At 44.2% G+C, this 22,532-nt stretch overlaps 1 protein-coding gene across 1 annotated transcript in view; it reads right to left on the bottom strand.

Moving 5' to 3' along the window:
• poln (polymerase (DNA directed) nu) overlaps positions 1 to 22,532 on the bottom strand; it is a 265,214-nt gene that overhangs the window by 79,547 nt on the left and 163,135 nt on the right. Inside the window, exons 15-16 of the mRNA XM_063049749.1 lie at positions 21,119 to 21,233; positions 3,908 to 3,990 (exon numbers count right to left, since the gene is read on the bottom strand). Coding sequence (XP_062905819.1) covers positions 3,908 to 3,990; positions 21,119 to 21,233 — 198 coding nt within the window. The remainder of the gene's footprint in view (positions 1 to 3,907; positions 3,991 to 21,118; positions 21,234 to 22,532) is intronic.

Below are 22,532 nucleotides of genomic sequence, written 5' to 3'. Positions count from 1 at the left end.
TACCATCCTTTCCATGTCTCATTGGAACGTACCTACTCAGAACCCCACGCAAACATCCCCTGAATATTTGCCACATTTCTTCCGTACGTTTCCCTGAGAACATCTCTTTCCAATTTTTGTTTCCAAGTTCCAACCTGATAGCCTTATATTTCCCCTTACTCTAATTAAACATTTCCCAAACTTGTCTGTTCCTCTCCCTCTCCAATGCCATGGTAAAGGAGATGGAATTGTGATCACTGTCTCCAAAATGCTCTCCCACTGAGAGACCAGACACCTGACCAGGTTCATTTCCCAGTACTGTACCAGACTAAGTACAGCCTCTCTTCTTGTAGGCTTATCTACATATTGTGTCAAGAAACCTTCCTGAACACACCTAACCTACTCCACCCCATCTAAACCCCTCACTCTAGGGAGATGGCAATCAATATTTGGGAAATTAAAATCTCCCACCACAACAACCCTGTTATTATTACTCCTTTCCAGAATCTGTCTCCCTATCTGCTCCTCAAAGTCCCTGTTATTATTGAGTGGTCTATAAAAAACACCCAGTAGAGTTATTGACCCCTTCCTATTCCTAAATTCCACCCACAGAGACTCCATAGACAACCCTTCTCAGACTTCCTCCTTTTCTGCAGCCGTGACACTATCTCTGATCAACAGTGCCACGCCCCCACCTCTTTTGCCTCCCTCCCTGTCCTTTCTGAAACACCTAAAGCCTGGCACTCAAAGTAACCATTCCTGCCCCTGCACCATCCAAGTCTCTGTAATCGCCACAACATCATAGCTCCAAGTGCTGATCCACGCTCTAAGCTCATCCGCTTTATTCATGATACTCCTCGATTTAAAATAGACACATCTCGAACCATCGGACTGAGCGCATCCCTTCTCTATCACCTAACTATCCTCCCTTTCGCACTGTCTTCAAGCTTTCTCTATTTGTGAGCCAACCTCCCTTTCCTCCGTCACTTCAGTTCGGTTCCCAACCCCCAGCAATTCTAGTTTAAACTCTCCCCAACAGCCTTAGCAAACCTTCTCACCAGGATATTGGTCCCCCTCAGATTCAAGTGCAACCCGTCCTTTTTGTACAGGTCACACCTGCCCCAGAAGAGGTCCCAATGATCCGGAAATCTGAATTCCTGCCCCCTGCTCCAATCCCTCAGCCACACATTTATTCTCCACCTCATTCTATTCCTACACTCACTGTCACGTGGCACAGGCAGTAATCCCGAGATTACTACCTTTGAGGTCCTGCTTCTCAACTTCTTTCCTAACTCCCCGTAGTCTATTTTCAGGACCTCCTCCCTTTTCCTACCTATGCTGTTGGTACCAATATGTACCATGACCTCTGGCTGTTCTCCTTCCCACTTCAAGATATCGTAGATGTAATCAGAAACATCCCGGACCCTGGCACCTGGGAGGCAAACTACTATCCGCATTTCTTTCCTGCATCCACAGAATCGCTTATCTGACCCCCTAACTATAGAGTCCCCTATCACTGCTGCCATTCTCTTCCTTTCCCTACCCTTCTGAGCCACAGGGCCGGACTCTGTGCCAGAGGCGCAACCACTGTTGCTTTCCCCAGGTAGGCCGCCCCCCCCCCCAACAGTACTCAAGCAGGAATACTTATTGTTAAGGGGGACAGCCACTGGGGTACTCTCTAGTACCTGCTTCTTGCCCTTCCCTCTCCTGACTGTTACCCACTTTTCTGTCTCCTGTGGTCCCGAGGTGACTACTTGCCTATCACTCCTCTCTATCACCTCCTCACTTTCCCTGACCAGACGAAGGTCATCAAGCTGCAGCTCCACTTCCCTAACGCAGTCTCTAATGAGCTGCAGCTCAACGCACCTGGTGCAGATGTGGTCATCCAGAAGGCCAGAAGTCTCCAGGATCTCCCACATCTGACACCAAGCACAGAAAACCAGCCTCACACACATACTTTCTGTCTTTATTTTAAATAGATAGCCTACCTGGCCTCAACCCTTTGTCGCCGAAGCCCCGTTGAGCCAAAGCCTCCCTACTCTGTCTCCCTCTACTCCGTTGCTCGCTCTTCTGATGCCCGCTCTGTAAATCTGTCTTCCTTTTAAACTCTCCCTGCTGTTCTCACTGGCCGACCTCCATGCACATGCCCCATTCAAACCACTGAAGAAATAACCATCACCTTTTCAACCCCGCTCACTTTTAAACTCTTCCCGCTGTTCTCACTGGCCGACCTCCATGCGCTTGCACAGTCGTGCCCTGTTCAAACCGCTAAAGTCGATCCACCATTTATTTATCCGCCATTACTACCTCCCCAGTGTCATTTTCCAGCAGTTCAATATCCACTCTCGCCTTTCTTTTGCTCTTTACATATCTGGAAAAAAACTTCTGGTATCGTCTTTGAAAATTTTGGCTAGCTTACCTTCATATTTCATCTTTTCTCTCCTTATGGTATTTTAATTGCCTTCTATTGGTTTTTAAATGCTTCCCAATCCTCTAACATTCCATTAATTTTTGCTATAATATATGCCCTCTCTTTTGCTTTTAACTTTTGACTCTCTTGTCAGCCACAGTTGCCTCATCCTCCTTTTAAAATACTTCTTCTTCTTTGGGATGTACAGCATCTATTCTGCACCTTCAGAATTGCCCCAGAAACTCCAGACATTGCTGCTCTGCCATCATCTCTACTAGAGTCCCCTTCCAATCAACTTTGGCCAGAGCCTGTCTCATGCCTCTGTAATTCCCTTTACTCCACTGTATTACTGATAAATCTGACTTTATCTTCTCCCTCTCAAACTGCAGGGTGAATTTTATCATATTATGATCACTATCTCCCAAGGGTTCCTTTACTTTAAGCTCCCTAGTCAAATCTGGTTCATTACACAACACCAATCAAGAACTGCCTATCCCCTAGTAGGCTCAATCACAAGCTGCTCTAAAAGACCATTACGTACATGGCATTCTAGAAATTCACTCTCTTGGGATCCAGCAGCATCCTGATTTTCCCAATCTTCCTGCATTTGTAATCCCTTATGACTATAATAACATTGCCCTTATCACATGTCCTTTCTATTTCCCATTGAAATTTATATCCCACATCCTGACTATTGTTTGGGGACCCATATATAACTCTTATCAGGGTATTTTTACCCTTGTAGTTTCTTAACTCTACTCACAAAGATTTTATATCTTCTGACCTTATTTCTAAGGATTTGATTTTTTTTTACCAACTGAGCCAACCCACCCCCTGATTCTTTATTCTACCCTGTTGTTAAAAGACTAATAAGTAAATAAATAAAGGGGATTTTCAAGGCAAGTTTTTTACAGAGTTTCATAGATGCTTTGGGTGGCAGAGTGGAGTTATGTTTCTACCAAAGGAGATGTAAGGCACTCCTTCCCTCCGCTAGCCTGCAGGTCACCCTTGGGCAAAGTGTAACACCTGCTTAGCCCCCCCTCAATCAGGATCACGTGATGCCATGGGAGCAGGTGAGCAGCTAGCATATATCACAAATTCTAGTTAGTGACCACTGACGCCCGGTAGACAATCTCTGAAGAGTATAGATAATGGCTGGGGTCACCTGTCTTGTAAAGACACTGCCCAGAAGAAGGCAATGGGAAACAACTTCTGCAGAAAAATTTGTCAAGAACGCTCATGGTCATGAAACTATGATAGCTCACGTCTATACAATCTGGCACATAATGATGAATAGAAGTTTGGAACATGTTTCCAGGGAAGGTGATGGAAATTCTAGGAGACATTTAGACAGGCACATGAACTGGATGTGTGCCCACAGATGGGATTAGTTTAATTTGGCATCATGGTTGGCACAGACATGATGGGCCAAAGGGCCTGTTCCTGTACTGTTCTATGTTTCATGATCTGTTATTATTTCTTTCCTCTTTATTCCCTACATGTGTTTGTGAACGTTACCTGCCCCGTAAACCAGTGCGTAGACAATCCTCTTGGCTTGTTCTCGCTCAGTGTTCTTCACCTGATCCACGGGGATCCCTCTCCTGCCAACGGCACAAAGCAGAGTTGACAAATATTGGTAGGTGGTAGACAAAGGAATTCTGAGCTTCCCACATGTTAGTTCCTGACAGAGCAGCTGGGGAGAGGGAAGGGGGAGCAAGAATGAAATGGAGGGTGTTAGGGTAAGGAGGGGATCGGAGAATGAGGAGGGAAGGGAATGAAGGAGAAGGTTGCTTGTCATTAGAATATTGTGACTGCTTTGGGAGAAGTCCTCCTCCCACAAGGAAGTAATGGTGCTGGAGAGGGTGTGGGAGACATTCAAGTCAAGTCACTTTTTATTGTCATTTTGACCATAACTGCTGGTACAGTACAGAGTAAAAATTAGACAATGTTTTTCAGGACTATGGTGCTACATGAAACAATACAAAAACTACACTGAACTACGTAAAACAACACAAAAACTACACTAGACTACAGACCTACCCAGGACTGCATAAAGTGCACAAAACAGTGCAGACATTACAATAAATAATAAACAAGACAATAGGCACAGTAGAGGGCAGTAGGTTGGTGTCAGTTCAGGTTCTGGGTATTGAGGAGTCTGATGGCTTGGGGGAAGAAACTGTTATATAGTCTGGTCGTGAGAGCCCAAATGCTTTGGTGCCTTTTGCCAGATGGCAGGAGGGAGAAGAGTTTGTATAAGGGGTGCGTGGGGTCCTTCATAATGCTGTTTGCTTTACGGATGCAGCATGTGGTGTAAATGTCTGTAATGGTGGGAAGAGAGACCCCGATGATCTTCTCACTGAGTTAGAGAGAAACCAAGGCTCTTTTCTGGTTGAAGGTGAGGGGAAAGATTTAAAAGGAATCTTCATGGAATGTAATGCTGATTTTTTTAGCCTAATCTAAGATCCATCCACCCCTTCCCTCCCCCATAGCCCTCCATTTTTATTTCATCCATGTACCCACCTAATAGTTTCTTAAGTGTCTCTAAAATATCTGCCTCTATCACCACCCCTGGCAGGACATTCCATCCACCTACCACTGTCTGTATAAAACACCCACCTCTGACATCTCCCCCCCCCCATACTTCCTCCAGTCATCTTAAAATTATACCCCCTTGTCTTAGTCATTTAAGAGTTATATGGACACACATGGATAGGAAAAGCTCAGAGAAATATAGGACAAACGTAGGGAAATAGGACCAGCTTAGTTAGGTATCTTGGTCAAGATGAAATAGCTGGGCAGAAAGGCCTATTTCCAAACTGTAGTAAAGATTAACTTTTCAAAAATTAAACAGTTCAAAGTTCAAAGTACATATATGTCACCAAATACAACCCTGAGATTCATTTTCTTTTGGGCATAGCAGAATAATAGCTATAATAGAATCAATGAAAGACCGCTCTAACATGGGTGTTGGAAAGACAACAAACTGTGCTAATACAGAAAGAAAGAAATAATAATAAATAAATAAACAATAAATATCAAGAACATGAGATGAAGAGTCCTTGAAAGTGAGTCCATTGTTTGTGCAAATATTTCAATGATGGGGCGAGTGAAGTTACCCCCTCTGGTTTAAGAGCCCGATGGTAATAAATCAGCTTTATTTGTCACATGTACATCAAAACATGCAGTGAATGTGTCATTTGCTTCAATGACCAACACAGTTCGAGGATGTGCCTGGGGGTGCCCGCAAGTGTCGCCGTGCTTCCAGTACCAACATAGCAAGCCAACAACTTACTAACCCTAACCCATACCTCTCTGAAATGTGGAAGGAAATTGGAGCACCCAGAGGAAACCCACAAAGTCTTGGGGAGAAAGTACTTCCCTACTGAACTAATTCCAGCACTTGCTGTTCCTCTTTGTATGCTGTGGAGCCCGTGAGACTACAGAACACATAACATAAAACATACAGTACAAAAGTAGGCCCTTTGGCCAGAATATCTAAGCCGAGCACAATGTCTAATTAAACTAAATCTCTTCTGGCACATGGATGACAGAAAAATGGAGGGCTACGTGGGAGGGAAAGGCTAGATTGATCACAGATCTGGTAGGTTAAAAGGTCAGCACAATATTGTGGGCCAAATGTGTTGTTCTATGCTCTACACTTAGAAACCACTTTATTACGTACTGTACCTCCTGTACCTAATAAAGTGGCCACTGAGAGTTTGTTCATTGTCTTCTGCTGCTGTAGCCCATCCAATTCAAGGTTTGACATGTTGTGCATTCAGAGAAGCTCTTCTGCCCGCCAAATGTGGTAATGTGTGGTTATTTGAGTTCCTGTCGCCTTCCCGTCCGCTTGAACCAGTCTGGCCATTCTCCCCTGTCCTCTCTCATTATTACAGGAATCCGTTAGTCTCATGAGACCATGGATTTGTGCCTTGGAAGGTTTCCAGGGCGCAGGCCTGGGCAAGGTTGTATGGAAGACCAGCAGTTGCCCATCCTGCAAGTCTCCCCTCTCCACACCACCGATGTTGTCCAAGGGAAGGGCATTAGGACCCAAACAGCTTGGCACCAGAGTCGTCGCAGAGCAATGTGTGTTAAAGTGCCTTGCTCAAGGACACACACACTGCCTCAGCCAAGGCTCGAACTAGTGGCCTGTGAATCACTAGACGAACACCTTAACCATTTGGCCATGCGCCAACACTCTCTCATTAACAGCCCACAGAACTGCCGCTCACTGGATTTTTGTTTGATCAAACTAACCCCTCCTCCCTACATAGCTCTTCATTTTCCCGTCATCTATGGACCTAGCTAAGAGTCTCTTAAATCTCCATAATGAATCTGCCTTTACCACCTTCCCTGGCAGCCTATTCCATGCCATTAGACCTTTGAGGAATGGAGCTTGTTGCCTACAATTAAAAAAATAATTCTATCAGTTACTGATCATTATCCAAAGTAACATATACAAATTGCTGGAGGAACTCGGCAGGTCAAGCGGCATCTATGGAGGAGAATAAAGAGTTGATGTTTCGGGCCCAAACCCTACATCATTTGTGTTTATGATCATTAGCCAAAATTGTTGTTATTATTACCATCTATGGATGACAAGATCATCGTCAACACAGACACCTAAAATGGTCCAACACCCAACAACCCAGAGGTATATATGCATTTTACTGTCATTCTCTGTTCTTGTGCTGTTGTTGTGGGGAAGCTTACCCTTCAGATTGCTGCCTCTGCTGTCTTAACAGTGTGCCTCCTGTACCATGGGAAGATAATTTAATTCAAGGGTATTAAGCGTGAGTTATATAAACGCTGACACTAATTTCTACCTTGAAGTGTCTATTTCACTCCTACACCTTCGGAGTAAACAAGAACAGCAGCTTGTGTTCACAGTAGTGATTATAAATGACAGCCAAGTCAGGAGAATAACGCAGGCGCCATTCCATTGGAAACCCGATGAAACGTTCACCCTTGGCGCCTCTGTAGCCGGTAAACCCTGGAGACACTGGGCATTGTCCTGGTTAATAGAAGGGAGACAGCAACTCCCAGAGTTAATCTAAAAAACTGCCGCGATTTTTTATATATGTCTCCTAGCGCATGGCTGCACATTGCAGAGTGCGACAGACAGTTCACCGGGCGCTGTGCGGCGTTGACGAAGATTCTGGTTAGCAGCCGCCTCGCATCGACCCGGGCAGGGACAGAGGCAGAGAGCTAAAATAAAACTCTGTCCGCAGTCATCCATTCTGCGGCACAGTCCCTCGGCAAAATGGTCTAAATCCACGTCAGAGGGAGTTAAGAGTTCTGCGCTTGAAGCGAGAGTCCTTTGCAATGCCGATCAGAGACAGAGGCGGGAGCAGGAGGGAGACTGGCCCCTGATGAGTACAGGCGCCCTGAGCCTCAGGTTTCTGACCGCTGCTGCAGCCGCCGTTCGCGCCGGTCGCTTGCTATCTGGAGAAACAAGCTCTGACCTAAAATCAGTGGCGTTTTAGTACCTCAAGTATTAGGGTAAATGCAAGCAGGCTGTTCCCCATTGAGGTTGAATGAAACTCGAACCCGAGTTAATACAAAGATTAAGGGCGAAAAGGTGAAATATTTAAGTGTTTCTTCCCCCTTCCTTTTCAGTCCTGATGAAAGGTCTCCGCCCGAAACGTCGACTGTTTATTCCCCTTACAGATGCTGCCTGACACGCTGAGTTCCTCCAGCATCTAGTGTGAGTTGCTCTGGATTTCCAGCATCTGCAGAATCTCGTGTTTCTATTTAAGGGAAGCATGAGGGGGCACTTGTTCACTCGGAGGGTGGTGAGAGTGTGGAAGGAGCTGCCAACAGAAGTGGTGGATCCAGGTTTTATTGCAACATGGCTAGGAAGGGAATGGGGGCCTATGGTGGTGTTGCTGGTTGATGGGACTAAGCAGTATGACAGTTCTGGATGGACTAGATGGGCCAAATGGCCTAATTCTGTGCTGTAGTGTTCTATGGCTCAATCATTTTGTTGACACACACACAAGTGAGGCAAAGTGCATTGAAAAACTAGCTTGCAGCCACATCACAGGCATGTAGATTCAGACAACACACAAAACATGAGCTATACATACGACCACAAGTCATAGGAGCAGAATTAGGCCATTCAGCCCATCGAGTCTGCTCTACAGGAGAACTATCCCATCGGTCCATGAGGTCTTTCTTTCACGACATGTTTATATCATGTATATGTACTATATATTATATAAGAAAGAAGGTACAGAAGGGGGCACACACTCAGTGATTCAGGAACAGCTTCTTCCCCTCTGCCATATGATTCCTAAATGGACATTGAACAGTGCCTCACTTTTTTTTAAGTATATATTATTTCTGTTTTGCACTATTTTTAATCTATTTAATATACATATACTTACTGTAATTCATCTACTTTTTTTTCAATATTATCATGTATTGCATTGAACTGCTGCTGCTAAGTTAATAATTTTCATGTCACATGCCGCTGATAATAAACCTGATTCTAATTCTGTATTGTTAATCCTGTAAATTATACAAAACAGTGAAATTAAAGACTGGGCAAAGTATGATATTAATGCAAAAAAAAAACCAGAGACACATCCATGGTGGTGCAAGAGGTGTTCTGTAGTATTCCAATGCTGAGTGCTTTCCAGCTCCTCGATCGTCTAGCAGGGAGACCAAAACAGAACATAATATTCTGATACACCACACCAATATCTTGTACAGCTGCAGCATAACATCCCAACACGTACAAAATGCTGGAGGAGCTCAGCAGGCCCAGCAGCGTCTGTGGAGGGGAATAAACAAGTGACGTTTCAGGCCGAGACCCTTCATCAGTCCTGAGTTCCTCCAGCATCTTGTGTGTGGCTCCTTGATTATCCTACTGTATCAGAAGATAGAACATAGAACAGTATAGCGCAAGAAAAAGCTCTTCGGCCCACAGTGTCTGTACTGAATGTGACAAATTAAAATTAAATTAAATTCATCTGCTTGTACAAATGCATATCTGTCCATCACCTGCATATTTAGACACAGAATCAGATTTATTACCACTGACATATGTCGTGAAGTATGTTGCTTTGTGGTAGCAGTACAGTGCAATACATAAGGATTACTATAAAATACAGTAAGAATATAGATAAAGACAAATAGTGCGCACAATAGTGAGGTAGTGTTCATAGGTTCATTTGTTCGTTCATTATGTGCCATGTCGTATGACATGGTCTTTCCAGGACCACGATTGTTCTTGGAAAATTTTTCTGCAGAAGCAATCTGCCATCGCCTTCTTCTGAGCAGTATCCTTACAAGACAGCTGACTCCAGCCATTATCAATACTCCTCCAAGGTTGTCTTCCTGGTGTCAGTGGTCACATAACCAGGACTTGTGATATGCACCAGCTGCTCACCCGACCATCCACCACCTGCTCCCAGGGTTTCACATGATCCATATCAGTGGGCTAAGCAGGTGCTACATCTTGCCCAAGGATGATCTGCAGGCCAGCAGAACACCTTACCTCTCCTTTGGTAGAGACATACTGTATCTCCACCCTGCCACCCACCATAAGTTCAGAGACCATTCATAAATCTGATGGCAGAGGGGAAGAAGTTATTCTTAAAATATTGAGTGTGTCTTTCCCAACCATAGAGGTTAGGCTAAGTGGCCTATAATTTTCTTTCTTTTGCCTTCCTGTTTCTTAAAAAGTGGAATGACATTTGCAATCTTCCAGTCCTCCGAGTCCATGCCAGAATCAAGTGATTCTTGAAAGATCATGACCAACTATTCATTATCTCTTCAGCAATCTTTCTCAGGACACTGGGATGTAGTCCACCCGATCCAGGTGAATTATCCACCTTAAGATCTTTGATTTTGCCTAGCATATTGTCTTTTGTAATAACAATGGCATTCACTCCTGCTCCCTGACACTCACAAACCTCCGGCACACTGCTACTCTTCATATAACTGATAAAACTTCTGATATCCTGCTTTATATTATTGGCTGGTTTGCCCTCATATTTCATCTTTTCCCTTCTTACAGATTTTTTTAGTTGCCTTTTGTTGGATTTTAAAAGCTTCCCAATCATCCAACTTCCCACTCACTTTTGCTACCTTATATGCCCTTTCCTTAGCTTTTATGCAGTCCTTAATATCCCTTGTCAGCCACAGTTGCCTACCCCTGCCATTTGAGAACTTCTTCCTCTGTGGGACATATCTATCCTACACCTTGTGAACTATTCTCAGAAACTTCAGCCATCTCGGCTGTGCCATCGTCCCTGCCAGTATCCCCCTCCAATCCACCTGGACAAGCTCCTCTTTCATTCCTCTGTAATTCCCTTTATTCCATTGCAATACTGATACATGTGACTTATGCTTCTCCCTCTCAAATTGCAGTATGAATTCAATCATATTATCATCACTGCCTCCTAAGGGTTCCTTTACATTAAGCTCCCTAATAAGATATGGATTATTGCACATCACCCAGTCTAAGTTAACCTTTCCCTGAGTAGGCCCAAGCACAAGCTGCTTTGAAAAGCAATCTCATAGGCATTCAACAAATACCCTCTCTTGCAATCTAACAGCAACAGCTCAGAAGGGTAGGGTAAGGAAGAGGAGGGCAGTTGTGATAGGGGACTCGATAGTAAGGGGGTCAGATAGGCGATTCTGTGGACGCAGTCCAGAGACCCGGATGGTAGTTTGCCTCCCTGGTGCCAGGGTCCGGGATATTTCTGATCGTGTCCGAGATATCCTGAAGTGGGAGGGTGAGGAGCCAGAGGTCGTGGTACATATAGGTACCAATGACATAGGTAGGAAAAGGGATGAGGTCCTGAAAGGAGAATATAGGGAGCTAGGAAGGGAGTTGAGAAAAAGGACCGCAAAGGTAGTAATCTCGGGATTACTGCCTGTGCCACGCGACAGTGAGAGTAGGAATGCGATGAGGTGGAGGATAAATGCGTGGCTGAGGGATTGGAGCAGGGGGCAGGGATTCAAGTTTTTGGATCATTGGGACCTCTTTTGGCGCAGGCGTGACCTGTACAAAAAGGACGGGTTACACTTGAATCCTAGGGGGACCAATATCCTGGCGGGGAGATTAGCGGGGGCTACTGAGGTGACTTTAAACTAGAATGGTTGGGGGGTGGGAATCAAATTAAAGAGGCTAGGCGTGAGGAGGTTAGTTCACAACAGAGGGATGGGAACCAGTGCAGAGAGACAGAGGGGTGTAAAGTGAGCGTAGAAGCAAAAAGTACAAAGGAGAAAAGTAAAAGTGGCAGGACGACAAATCCAGGGCAAGCATTAAAAAGGGCTAAGAGAGTTGTAAAAGAGCGCCTGAAGGCTTTATGTGTCAATGCAAGGAGCATTCGTAATAAGGTGGATGAATTGAAAGTGCAGATTGTTATTAATGATTATGATATAGTTGGGATCACAGAGACATGGCTCCAGGGCGACCAGGGATGGGAGCTCAACGTTCAGGGATATTCAATATTCAGGAGGGATAGACATGAAGGAAGGGGAGGTGGGGTGGCGTTGCTGGTTAAAGGAGAGATTAACGCAATAGAAAGGAAGGACATAAGCCAGGAAGATGTGGAATCGATATGGGTAGAGCTGCGTAACACTAAGGGGCAGAAGACGCTGGTGGGAGTTGTGTACAGGCCACCTAACAGTAGTAGTGAGGTCGGAGATGGTATTAAACAGGAAATTAGAAATGTGTGCAATAAAGGAACAGCAGTTATAATGGGTGACTTCAATCTACATGTAGACTGGGTGAACCAAATTGGTAAAGGTGCTGAGGAAGAGGATTTCTTGGAATGTATGCGGGATGGTTTTTTGAACCAACATGTCGAGGAACCGACTAGAGAGCAGGCTATTCTGGACTGGGTTTTGAGCAATGAGGAAGGGTTAATTAGCGATCTTGTCGTGAGAGGCCCCTTGGGTAAGAGTGACCATAATATGGTGGAATTCTTCATTAACATGGAGAGTGACATAGTTAATTCAGAAACAAAGGTTCTGAACTTAAAGAGGGGTAACTTTGAAGGTATGAGACGTGAATTAGCTAAGATAGACTGGCAAATGACACTTAAAGGATTGACGGTGGATATGCAATGGCAAGCATTTAAAGGTTGCATGGATGAACTACAACAATTGTTCATCCCAGTTTGGCAAAAGAATAAATCAAGGAAGGTAGTGCACCTGTGGCTGACAAGAGAAATTAGGGATAGTATCAATTCCAAAGAAGTAGCATACAAATTAGCCAGAGAAAGTGGCTCACCTGAGGACTGGGAGAAATTCAGAGTTCAGCAGAGGAGGACAAAGGGCTTAATTAGGAAGGGGAAAAAAGATTATGAGAGAAAACTGGCAGAGAACATAAAAACGGACTGTAAAAGCTTTTATAGATATGGAAAAAGGAAAAGACTGATAAAGACAAATGTAGGTCCCCTGCAGACAGAAACAGGTGAATTGATTATGAGGAGCAAGGACATGGCAGACCAATTGAATAATTACTTTGGTTCTGTCTTCACTAAGGAGGACATAAATAATCTTCCAGAAATAGTAAGGGACAGAGGGTCCAGTGAGATGGAGGAACTGAGTGAAATACATGTTAGTAGGGAAGTGGTGTTAGGTAAATTGAAGGGATTGAAGGCAGATAAATCCCCAGGGCCAGATGGTCTGCATCCCAGAGTGCTTAAGGAAGTAGCCCAAAAAATAGTGGATGCATTAGTGATAATTTTTCAAAACTCGTTAGATTCTGGACTAGTTCCTGAGGATTGGAGGGTGGCTAATGTAACCCCACTTTTTAAAAAAGGAGGGAGAGAGAAACCGGGGAATTATAGGCCGGTTAGCCTAACGTCGGTGGTGGGGAAACTGCTGGAGTCAGTTATCAAGGATGTGATAACAGCACATTTGGAAAGCGGTGAAATGATCGGACAAAGTCAGCATGGATTTGTGAAAGGAAAATCATGTCTGACGAATCTCATAGAATTTTTTGAGGATGTAACTAGTAGAGTGGATAGGGGAGAACCAGTGGATGTGGTATATTTGGATTTTCAAAAGGCTTTTGACAAGGTCCCACACAGGAGATTAGTGTGCAAACTTAAAGCACACGGTATTGGGGGTAAGGTATTGGTGTGGGTGGAGAATTGGTTAGCAGACAGGAAGCAAAGAGTGGGAATAAACGGGACCTTTTCAGAATGGCAGGCGGTGACTAGTGGGCTCAGTGCTGGGACCCCAGTTGTTTACAATATATATTAATGACTTGGATGAGGGAATTAAATGCAGCATCTCCAAGTTTGCGGATGACACGAAGCTGGGTGGCAGTGTTAGCAGTGAGGAGGATGCTAAGAGGATGCAGGGTGACTTGGATAGGTTGGGTGAGTGGGCAAACTCATGGCAGATGCAATTCAATGTGGATAAATGTGAAGTTATCCACTTTGGTGGCAAAAATAGGAAAACAGATTATTATCTGAATGGTGGCCGATTAGGAAAAGGGGAGGTGCAACGAGACCTGGGTGTCATTATACACCAGTCATTGAAAGTGGGCATGCAGGTACAGCAGGCGGTGAAAAAGGCGAATGGTATGCTGGCATTTATAGCGAGAGGATTCGAGTACAGGAGCAGGGAGGTACTACTGCAGTTGTACAAGGCCTTGGTGAGACCACACCTGGAGTATTGTGTGCAGTTTTGGTCCCCTAATCTGAGGAAAGACATCTTTGCCATAGAGGGAGTACAAAGAAGGTTCACCAGATTGATTCCTGGGATGGCAGGTCTTTCATATGAAGAAAGACTGGATGAACTGGGCTTGTACTCGTTGGAATTTAGAAGATTGAGGGGGGATCTGATTGAAACGTATAAGATCCTAAAGGGATTGGACAGGCTAGATGCGGGAAGATTGTTCCCGATGTTGGGGAGGTCCAGAACGAGGGGTCACAGTTTGAGGATAGAGGGGAAGCCTTTTAGGACCGAGATTAGGAAAAACTTCTTCACACAGAGAGTGGTGAATCTGTGGAATTCTCTGCCACAGCAAACTGTTGAGGCCAGTTCATTGGCTATGTTTAAGAGGGAGTTAGATATGGCCCTTGTGGCTACAGGGGTCAGGGGGTATGGAGGGAAGGCTGGGTTCTGAGTTGGATGATCAGCCATGATCATAATAAATGGTGGTGCAGGCTCGAAGGGCCGAATGGCCTACTCCTGCACCTATTTTCTATGTTTCTATGTTTCTATGTAACCCGATTTTCCCAATCACCTTGCATTTTGAAGTCCCCCCATTACAATTGTGTCATTACCTTTATTACATGCCTTTTCCAGCTCCCTTTGCAATCTCAACCCCATATCTTGGCTACGATTTGGAAGCCCATACATGATTCCCCTAGTGGTTTATTTACCCTTGCAGTTTCTTAACTCTACCCACAAAGATTCAACATTCTCTAACCAGATGTCACCTCTTTCTCAAGATATAATTCCATCTCTTACCAACAGAGCCACACCATCACCTATGCCCTCCTGCCTGTCCTTTCAATACAAAGTATATCCTTTGATGTTAGGCTCTCGACTAACATCTTTCAGCTATGCCTCAATGATTACCACAATGTCATACCAAACAATCTCTAAATGTGCCACAATTTTGTCCACCTTATTCTGAATGCTACACACATTTAAATACAACACTTTCAGTCCTGCAATTTTTTCCCTTTTGAATTTTGCCTCATTGGCAAAACTCTTTGCTCTGTCTGCATTTGTACCCAATCATTGGCTTGTCCTTCCTTACATTTATGTTACACCCATCATCTACTTGTAAACCTGCTGGCTCATCATCAGTTCTATCATCTTGGTTCCCATCCCCCTGCCATATTACTTTAAACCACTCCCAACAGCTCTAGTAAACCTGCCCGCAAGAATATTAGTCCCTCTCAGGTTCAGGTGCAATCTGTCCCTTTTGTACAAGTCCCACCTGCCCCAGAAGAGGTCCTAATTATCCAGAAATCTGAACCCTTGCCCCAAGGTCCAACCACCTCATTCTATTCCTATCATCACTGTCTCAGGGCACAGGCAGCAATCCCAAGATTAGTACTCTTGAGGTCCTTCTCAGCTTTCTTCCTAACTCCCTGTATTCTTTTTTCTGAACCTCCACCCTTTTCCTACCTATGTCATTGGTACCAATATGTACCACGACTTCTGGCTGATCACCCTCCTTTTTCAAGATATTGTGGACACGTTCAGAACCATTGTGGACGCTGGCATCTGGGAGGCAAACTACCATCCATGTTTCCTTTTCCTGTCCACAGAATCACGTACCTGTCCCCCTGACTGTAGTGATCCCTATTACTGCTGGCAGGTCATTCCCAATGCGCCCCCCCCCCCACAACAGTACTCAAAATGGAGCACTTAATGTTGAGGGGGACAGCCAAGGGGTGTTCTCTACTATCTGATGCCCTCCCCTCCCTCTTCTGACAGTCACCCATTAATCTGTCTCCTGTAGCCTTGGGGTGACCACCTCCCTGTTGCTCCTGTCTATCACCGCTTCAGTTTCCCTAACAAGCTGAAGGTCATCGAACATGTTAGAGATCATGTTCCCTAACACAGTCTCTAAGGGGCTGCACCCCGATGCACTTGGTGCCGATATGGCCATCAGGGAAGCTGGAAGGCTCCTAGAAATCACACATCTGACATCCAAAACAGAAACACTGGCTCTGTAGACACACCCTCTATATTCTCAAGAAAAAAGAAATAAGAAATAAAGAATGAACTTACCTATTTACCTTGCCTCTGCCTATTCTCACCGAAGCCCTGTTGAGCCAAAGCCTTACTACTCTGACTTAGATTACTCCGACGATGACTGCCCCCACAATGACCGCTCCACTTGGCGATACCTCTCTTTTATAGAGACCGGGCTTTTTTTTTTAAAGCCCTTTGCCGGACCTGTGGAGGAATGCTCCTCTTGCGTCTGCGCAGTACTCCAATCAATGACTCCTGTCAAAAAGCTTCCTGCTTTTTAAAACTCTTCGCTGGTCCTGCATGGGAAGACTTCTGTTGCATCTGTACAGTACTCCAATCAATGCCTTTGATGCTGGGGAGGCTAGTGCCCATGATGGAGCTGGCTGTTTATAACTCTATGCAGCTTTTTCCGATCTTGTGCTGTGGTCCCTCCATACCAGGTGGGGATGCAACCACTCAGAATGCTCTCCATGGACATCTGTAGATATTTGCCAGCGTATTTGGTAACATACTGAATCTCCTCAAACTCCTAATGAAGTATAGCCACTGGTGTGCCTTCGCCATAATTGCATCAATATGTTGGGTCTAGGATAGATTTTCAGAGATTTTGATTTATCTGTCTATCTGAAAGCTTCTTAAACCCTATTATTGTATCTGTTTCCACACCCTTCTCTGTCAACCCCATCCAGGCATCTACCATTCTCCATGTAAAAAGAAACTTATCTGGCATGTTACCCCTTCTGACATTAAATCTATGCCCCCTAGTATTCGATATATCTATCCTGTGTTGGCACATGGCCAAGTGGTTAAGGTGTTCGTCTAGTGATCTGAAGGTCGCTAGTTTGAGCCTTGGCTGAGGCAGCGTGTTATATCCTTGAGCAAGGCAATTAACCACACATTGCTCTGCGATGACACTGGTGCCAAGCTGTATGGGTCCTAATGCCCTTCCCTTGGACAACATCGGTGGCGTGGAGAGGGGAGACTTGCAGCATTGTCAACTGCTGGACTTCCATACAACCTTGCCCAGGCCTGTGCCCTGGAAACCTTCCAAGGCACAAATCCATGGCCTCATGAGACTAACGGATGCCTATAAATTCTTGGAAGAAAGATTCCATCTATGTTACCTATGCCTCTCATTAAAAAACCTATATCAGGTCATCTCACCATCTCCACTGCACCAGAGAAAACAACCCAAGTTTATCCAAGCTCTCCTCATAGCTCATGCTCTCCAGTCGAGACATCATCCTGGTGAACCTCTTCTGCACCCTCTTGAGCCTTCAGGTCCTTCAGATTCGGGAACCGTCATTACCCTTAAACCATCAGGGTCTTGAACCAGTGTGGATAACTTCACTCACCTAAACAACCTATGGACTCACTTTCAAGAACTCTACAACTCATGTTGTGTATTCAGAGATACTCCTCTCCACAACGACCCTGTAGAATTTTCTTTTTTTCTGCACAAATATGACCTAAAGTGTGATCAGAGCCTCACCTGAGTCCTAAAACTAGATAAAGAGAACCCAATTATATAAATAGCATAAAAACATTGCACTTCTTAATTTATTTATTGAGAAAAATGAACTAATATTACATTATTAATATTTGTTGGAAAAGTATGTGACCCTCTGGGGTAATGCCTTCTGTAAAAGCTATTTGGAGTCAGGTGTTCCAATCAATGAGATGAGATTAGAGATGAGATGAGATTAGGGCAGAGGTTCCCTGCCCTACAAAAAAGACACACAAAGTCAGGTTATTGACAGAGCCTGCTCGTCTCAAGAAAGATCTGTTTATGTGCACCATGCCTCGATCAAAACAACTTTCAGAGGACCTTAGAAGAAGAATTGTAGAGATGCATGAAGCTGGAAAAGGTTACAGAAGCATTTCCAAAGACCTAAGGGTTCATCTGTCTTCAGCAAGAAAAATTGTCTACAAGTGGAGGAAATTCAGTACTGTTGCTACTCTCTCTGGGAGTGGGCATCCTGCAAAGATCACACCAGAAGCACAATGTGCAATGCTGAGGGAGGTGAAAAAGAACCCAAGGGTAATAGCAAAAGATCTGCAGAAATCTCTACAACCTTAAGCACAAATGATTTTCTAGCATACATTATTCATTAACTTGAGGCAAAACATAACTAGATGCACTTAAATGGATAATTCCCATATTTCAAGTTTCTTATGGCATTTATCTGGCCCACCGTCTGCTCACTAATACACAATCCAGCCCACAGAAGCAAAAAGGTTGCCAACCCCCGCTCTAGAACTTGCTAAAGTCTCCATAAATGTGTCCACTATAAGAAAAGCACTGAACAAGAATCGTGTTCATGAAGGACACCATGGGAGGAAACCACTGCTCTCCAAATAAAACATTGCTGCGCGTTTCAAGTTTGCAAAAATATTTTACAATACTTCTGGGAAAGATGAGACAAAAGTTGAACTTTTTGGCAGAAATGCACATTGCTATCCTTGGAAAGAAAAGGGGCACTTATGACCAACTGTGAAGCATGGTGGAAGGAGCATCATGATTTGGGGCTGTTTTGCTGCTCCAAGACCTGGGCATCTTGCATTCGTTGAGGGAACAATGAATTCAAAATTGTATCAAGACATTGTACAGGAAAATGTCAGGTAGCAGTCCATCATCTGAAGCTAAATAGAAGTTGGATAATGCAACAAGACAATGATCCAGAAGAGAAGGGTAAATCAACAACAGAATGGTTTAAAAAGAAGAAAATTCGTGGTTTGGAATCCTGACCTTAATCCGATAGAAATGTCGTGGAAGGACTGAAACAAGCAGTTCACGCAAGGAAGCTCGCCAACATTGTTGGAGCAGTCCTGAACAGAGAACATTCCTCCAAGCCGATGTGCAGGAATGATTAACAGTTACCAGAAACATTTGGTTCAACAAGGGGTCACACCAGTTACTGAGACCAAAGGTTCACATACATTTTCCAACAAATACATGTAATATTGGATCATCTTCTCAATCAATAACTGAAGAAGTATGATGCTTTTTGTGTTACAGTATTTATTTAATTGGATTCTCTTTATCTAGTTTTACGACTCATATGAAGATCTGATCACATTTCAGGACATATTTATGCAGAAACAGAGAAAATTCTAAAGGGTTCACAAACTCTCTGCCACCGCTGTATTTTATTTGCAGGTTGTCTTCTTTTGCACATCGACTGTTTGTCAGTCTTTGTGTGTAGTTTTTCATCGATTATGCTGAGAATGCCTGCATGAAAATGAATCTCATATAGTATATGGTGATATACATATACAGTACTTTGATAATAAATTTTCTTTGACCTTTGAACATCTTACCTGTGATGGGGTGAGCACAACCGCACACTGTGCAGTCTAACGTATCACAGTGGGATTGTTTATATCCACCTCAGCATCTTACATCAGGGGTTCCAAGTTAAAGCCTGATCTGAAACTTCACCACTACTGTAGACATCATCCTGCCACATCCTCTAATGACTTGGCTGCATGGGCAATCACCTGACATCTCCTTTTATGCAGAAATCCTTCAAAGTAATAGTCGATTAGCCCAAGTTCCTGCTTTGAATGTAAAACGAGTGGCAGTTGTCTAAATTTATTAGTTACTGCTGTTGAGTAGCAGTTTTTGGAGTCACATCCGACTATGAATGAAATATTTTGGTAAAACAGAATACTTTACCAAAGTAGTCTGTTTGGGTGTGATTGTTGCTACTGTGTTTTGCACCTTGGCCCCGGAGTAACGCCTTTCCATTTGCCTGTATTCATGTGTGGTTGAATGACAATTAAACTTGAACTTGAACCACTATGTTCCATGCGACGACAAAGTTTGAGCTCGTCGTGCATATTTAAAGAGCAGGAGAGTGGGCAACCTTTCTCCCACACCAAATGATCTCGAGTTACTCAGTAGATCAAGCAGTATCTGTGATGGGAAATGAAATGTCAACGTTTCAGGCAGAAATCCTGTGTTAGTCCTGAGAGAACATAGAACACGAGGATGATAGACTGGACAGTCAGTGCCTTTTTCCCAGGGAGGAAATGACCAAGACCAGGGGACACAATTTTAAGGTGCTTGGAGGAAAGTATAGGGGGAAAAGTCAGAGGTTAGTTTTTTTTTCACACAGAGAATGGTGGGTGTGTGGAACACCCTGCCAGGGATGGTGTTAGAGGCAGATATATTAGGGACATTTAAGAAATTCTTAGCTAGGCACATAGACGAAAGAAAAATGGAGGGTTAAATCGGAGGAAAGGGCTAGGTTGATCTTAGAGTAGGTTAAAAGGTTGGCACAACATGGTGGGCCGAAGGGCCTGTAATTGATTTGGCTCCAGCATTTTGTCTGTGAGGCTTAGGTAGTCACCTTGGTTGGCACAGGCAGTTAGGACCAAAGGGGCTGTTCCTGTGCAGTTTTCCTCCATGAGCTCAATGAAATTAAAAACTCAATGGGATGGCACAGTGGTGCGGTGGTTAGTGTCACTGCTTACAGTGCTAGCTGTAAGGTCAGAGTTCAACTTCTACCGCTGCCCGTAAGGAGTTTGTACGTTCTCCCCATGACCACGAGGGTCTCCTTCAGGTGCTCCAGTCCAAAGATATACAGTGTGGGTTAGGGTTAGCAAGTTGTGGGCATACTATGTTGGTGCTGGAAGAATGATGACACTTGCAGGCTGCCCCCAGCACAATCACCAGTGATTTGATTTGATTCAATCAACACATTTCACTGTATGTTTCAATGTACATGTGACAACTAAAGCTAATATTTAACTTTTAAGAAATAAGAATCTGATCTTAAGTCTCCAGTGTAGAACTCACTGACAAATTTCTGATGCCAATAACAGCACTCTGTCTGCTTGAGCTGCTCTCTGGTGAGATGATTTTGATGCATTAAACAGGAGTGACACTACCTTGTGGTACTGAATCATGTGTGCCTGTGATAGGATGACAGAAGAGGTGTAGGTCACACCTTTGCTGATCTGCAACCAGCTGGCTTTTAGCAAGATGTTCCAACATGAACACTTCTGGCGAGGATATTGTTCACCTACCATTGAGAAGCAAGGCTGGTAAAGATGTCAGGTGGCTCTGGTTCCTGGAACAGCCTCAGCAGCTCTGAGTCTGAGGTGAGGTGTGCGAGGATTCGCAGTTCGATGTGGGAAAAGTCTGTAACAAAATATAAAGTGGTATATTATTTGGAGGTGGTGGAGGCGGTTAAGTGTTATACTCCAAAAGCAACTTAGGAACTTGTTCCCCAGGCTCTGGTACTTTACCTCTATATACAACAGGATGTCACTAAACTGGAGAGGGCTCAAGAAGAGATTTAGGACTAGAGGGCGTAGGTTATAATGGGAGGTTAGTTAAGCTAGGACTTACTATTCACCTATAACCAACAGTTATTTCCTGGAGCATACAAACCTTATAGGAGTTCAGAAAATCACGAGGGATATAGATAAGGTGAGTAGCCGAAGTCCTTTTCCCAGGGTAGGGAAGTGATTTAGAAGGGATCTGAGGGGCAGTTTTTTTCACACTGAGGATGGTGGGTATATGTAACGAGCTGCCAGAGAAAGTGGTAGAGGTGAGTGCAATTACAGTGTTTAAAGACATATAGACAGGTACATGCATAGGAAAGCCTTATAGAATTGAATTGAATTGATTTTATTTCTTACATCCTTCACATACATGAGGATTAAAAATCTTTACATTAAGTTTCCATCTAAATGTGCAATCATAGTAATTTATAATAATTTATAATAAATAGAACGGTCAATGTCACATAGAAATACACTCAAATCAGCGTGAGTTAATCAGTCTGATGGCCTGGTGGAAGAAGCTGTCCTGGAGCCTGTTGATCCTGGCGTTTTTGCTGTGGTACCATTTCCCAGATAGTAGCAGGCAGAATAGATTGTGATTGGGGTGATTTGGGTCCCCAGTGATTCTTTGGGCCCTTTTCTCACACCTGTCCTTGTAAATGTCCTGAATCATGGGAAGTTCACCACTACAGATGCACTGGGCTGTCCACACCACTCTCTGCAGAGTCCTGCGATTAAGGGAGGTACAGTTCCCATACCAGACAGTGATGCAGCCAGTCAGGATGCTCTCAATTGTGCCCCTGTAGAAAGTCCTTAGGATTTGGGGGCCCATACCAAAATTCCTCAACAGTCTGAAGTGAAAGAGGCACTGTTGTGCCTTTTTCACCACACAGCTGGTGTGTACGGACCACGTGAGGTCCTCAGTGATGTGGATGCCGAAGAACTTAAAGCTGTTCACCTCCTCAACCCCAGATCCATTGATGTCAATAGGGGTTAGCCCGTCTCCATTTCTCCTGTAATCCACAACCAGCTTCTTTGTTTTTGCGACATTGAGGGAAAGGTTATTTTCTTGACACCACAGTGTCAGAGAGAAGACTTATTCCCTGTAGGCCACCTCATTATTGTTTGAGATTAGGCCAATCAATGTACTGTC

The sequence above is a fragment of the Mobula hypostoma genome, chromosome 5 (genome assembly GCF_963921235.1).
Source record: "Mobula hypostoma chromosome 5, sMobHyp1.1, whole genome shotgun sequence".
NCBI classification, from domain to species: domain Eukaryota; kingdom Metazoa; phylum Chordata; class Chondrichthyes; order Myliobatiformes; family Myliobatidae; genus Mobula; species Mobula hypostoma.
This window is presented reverse-complemented; position numbering and strand designations above follow the sequence as displayed.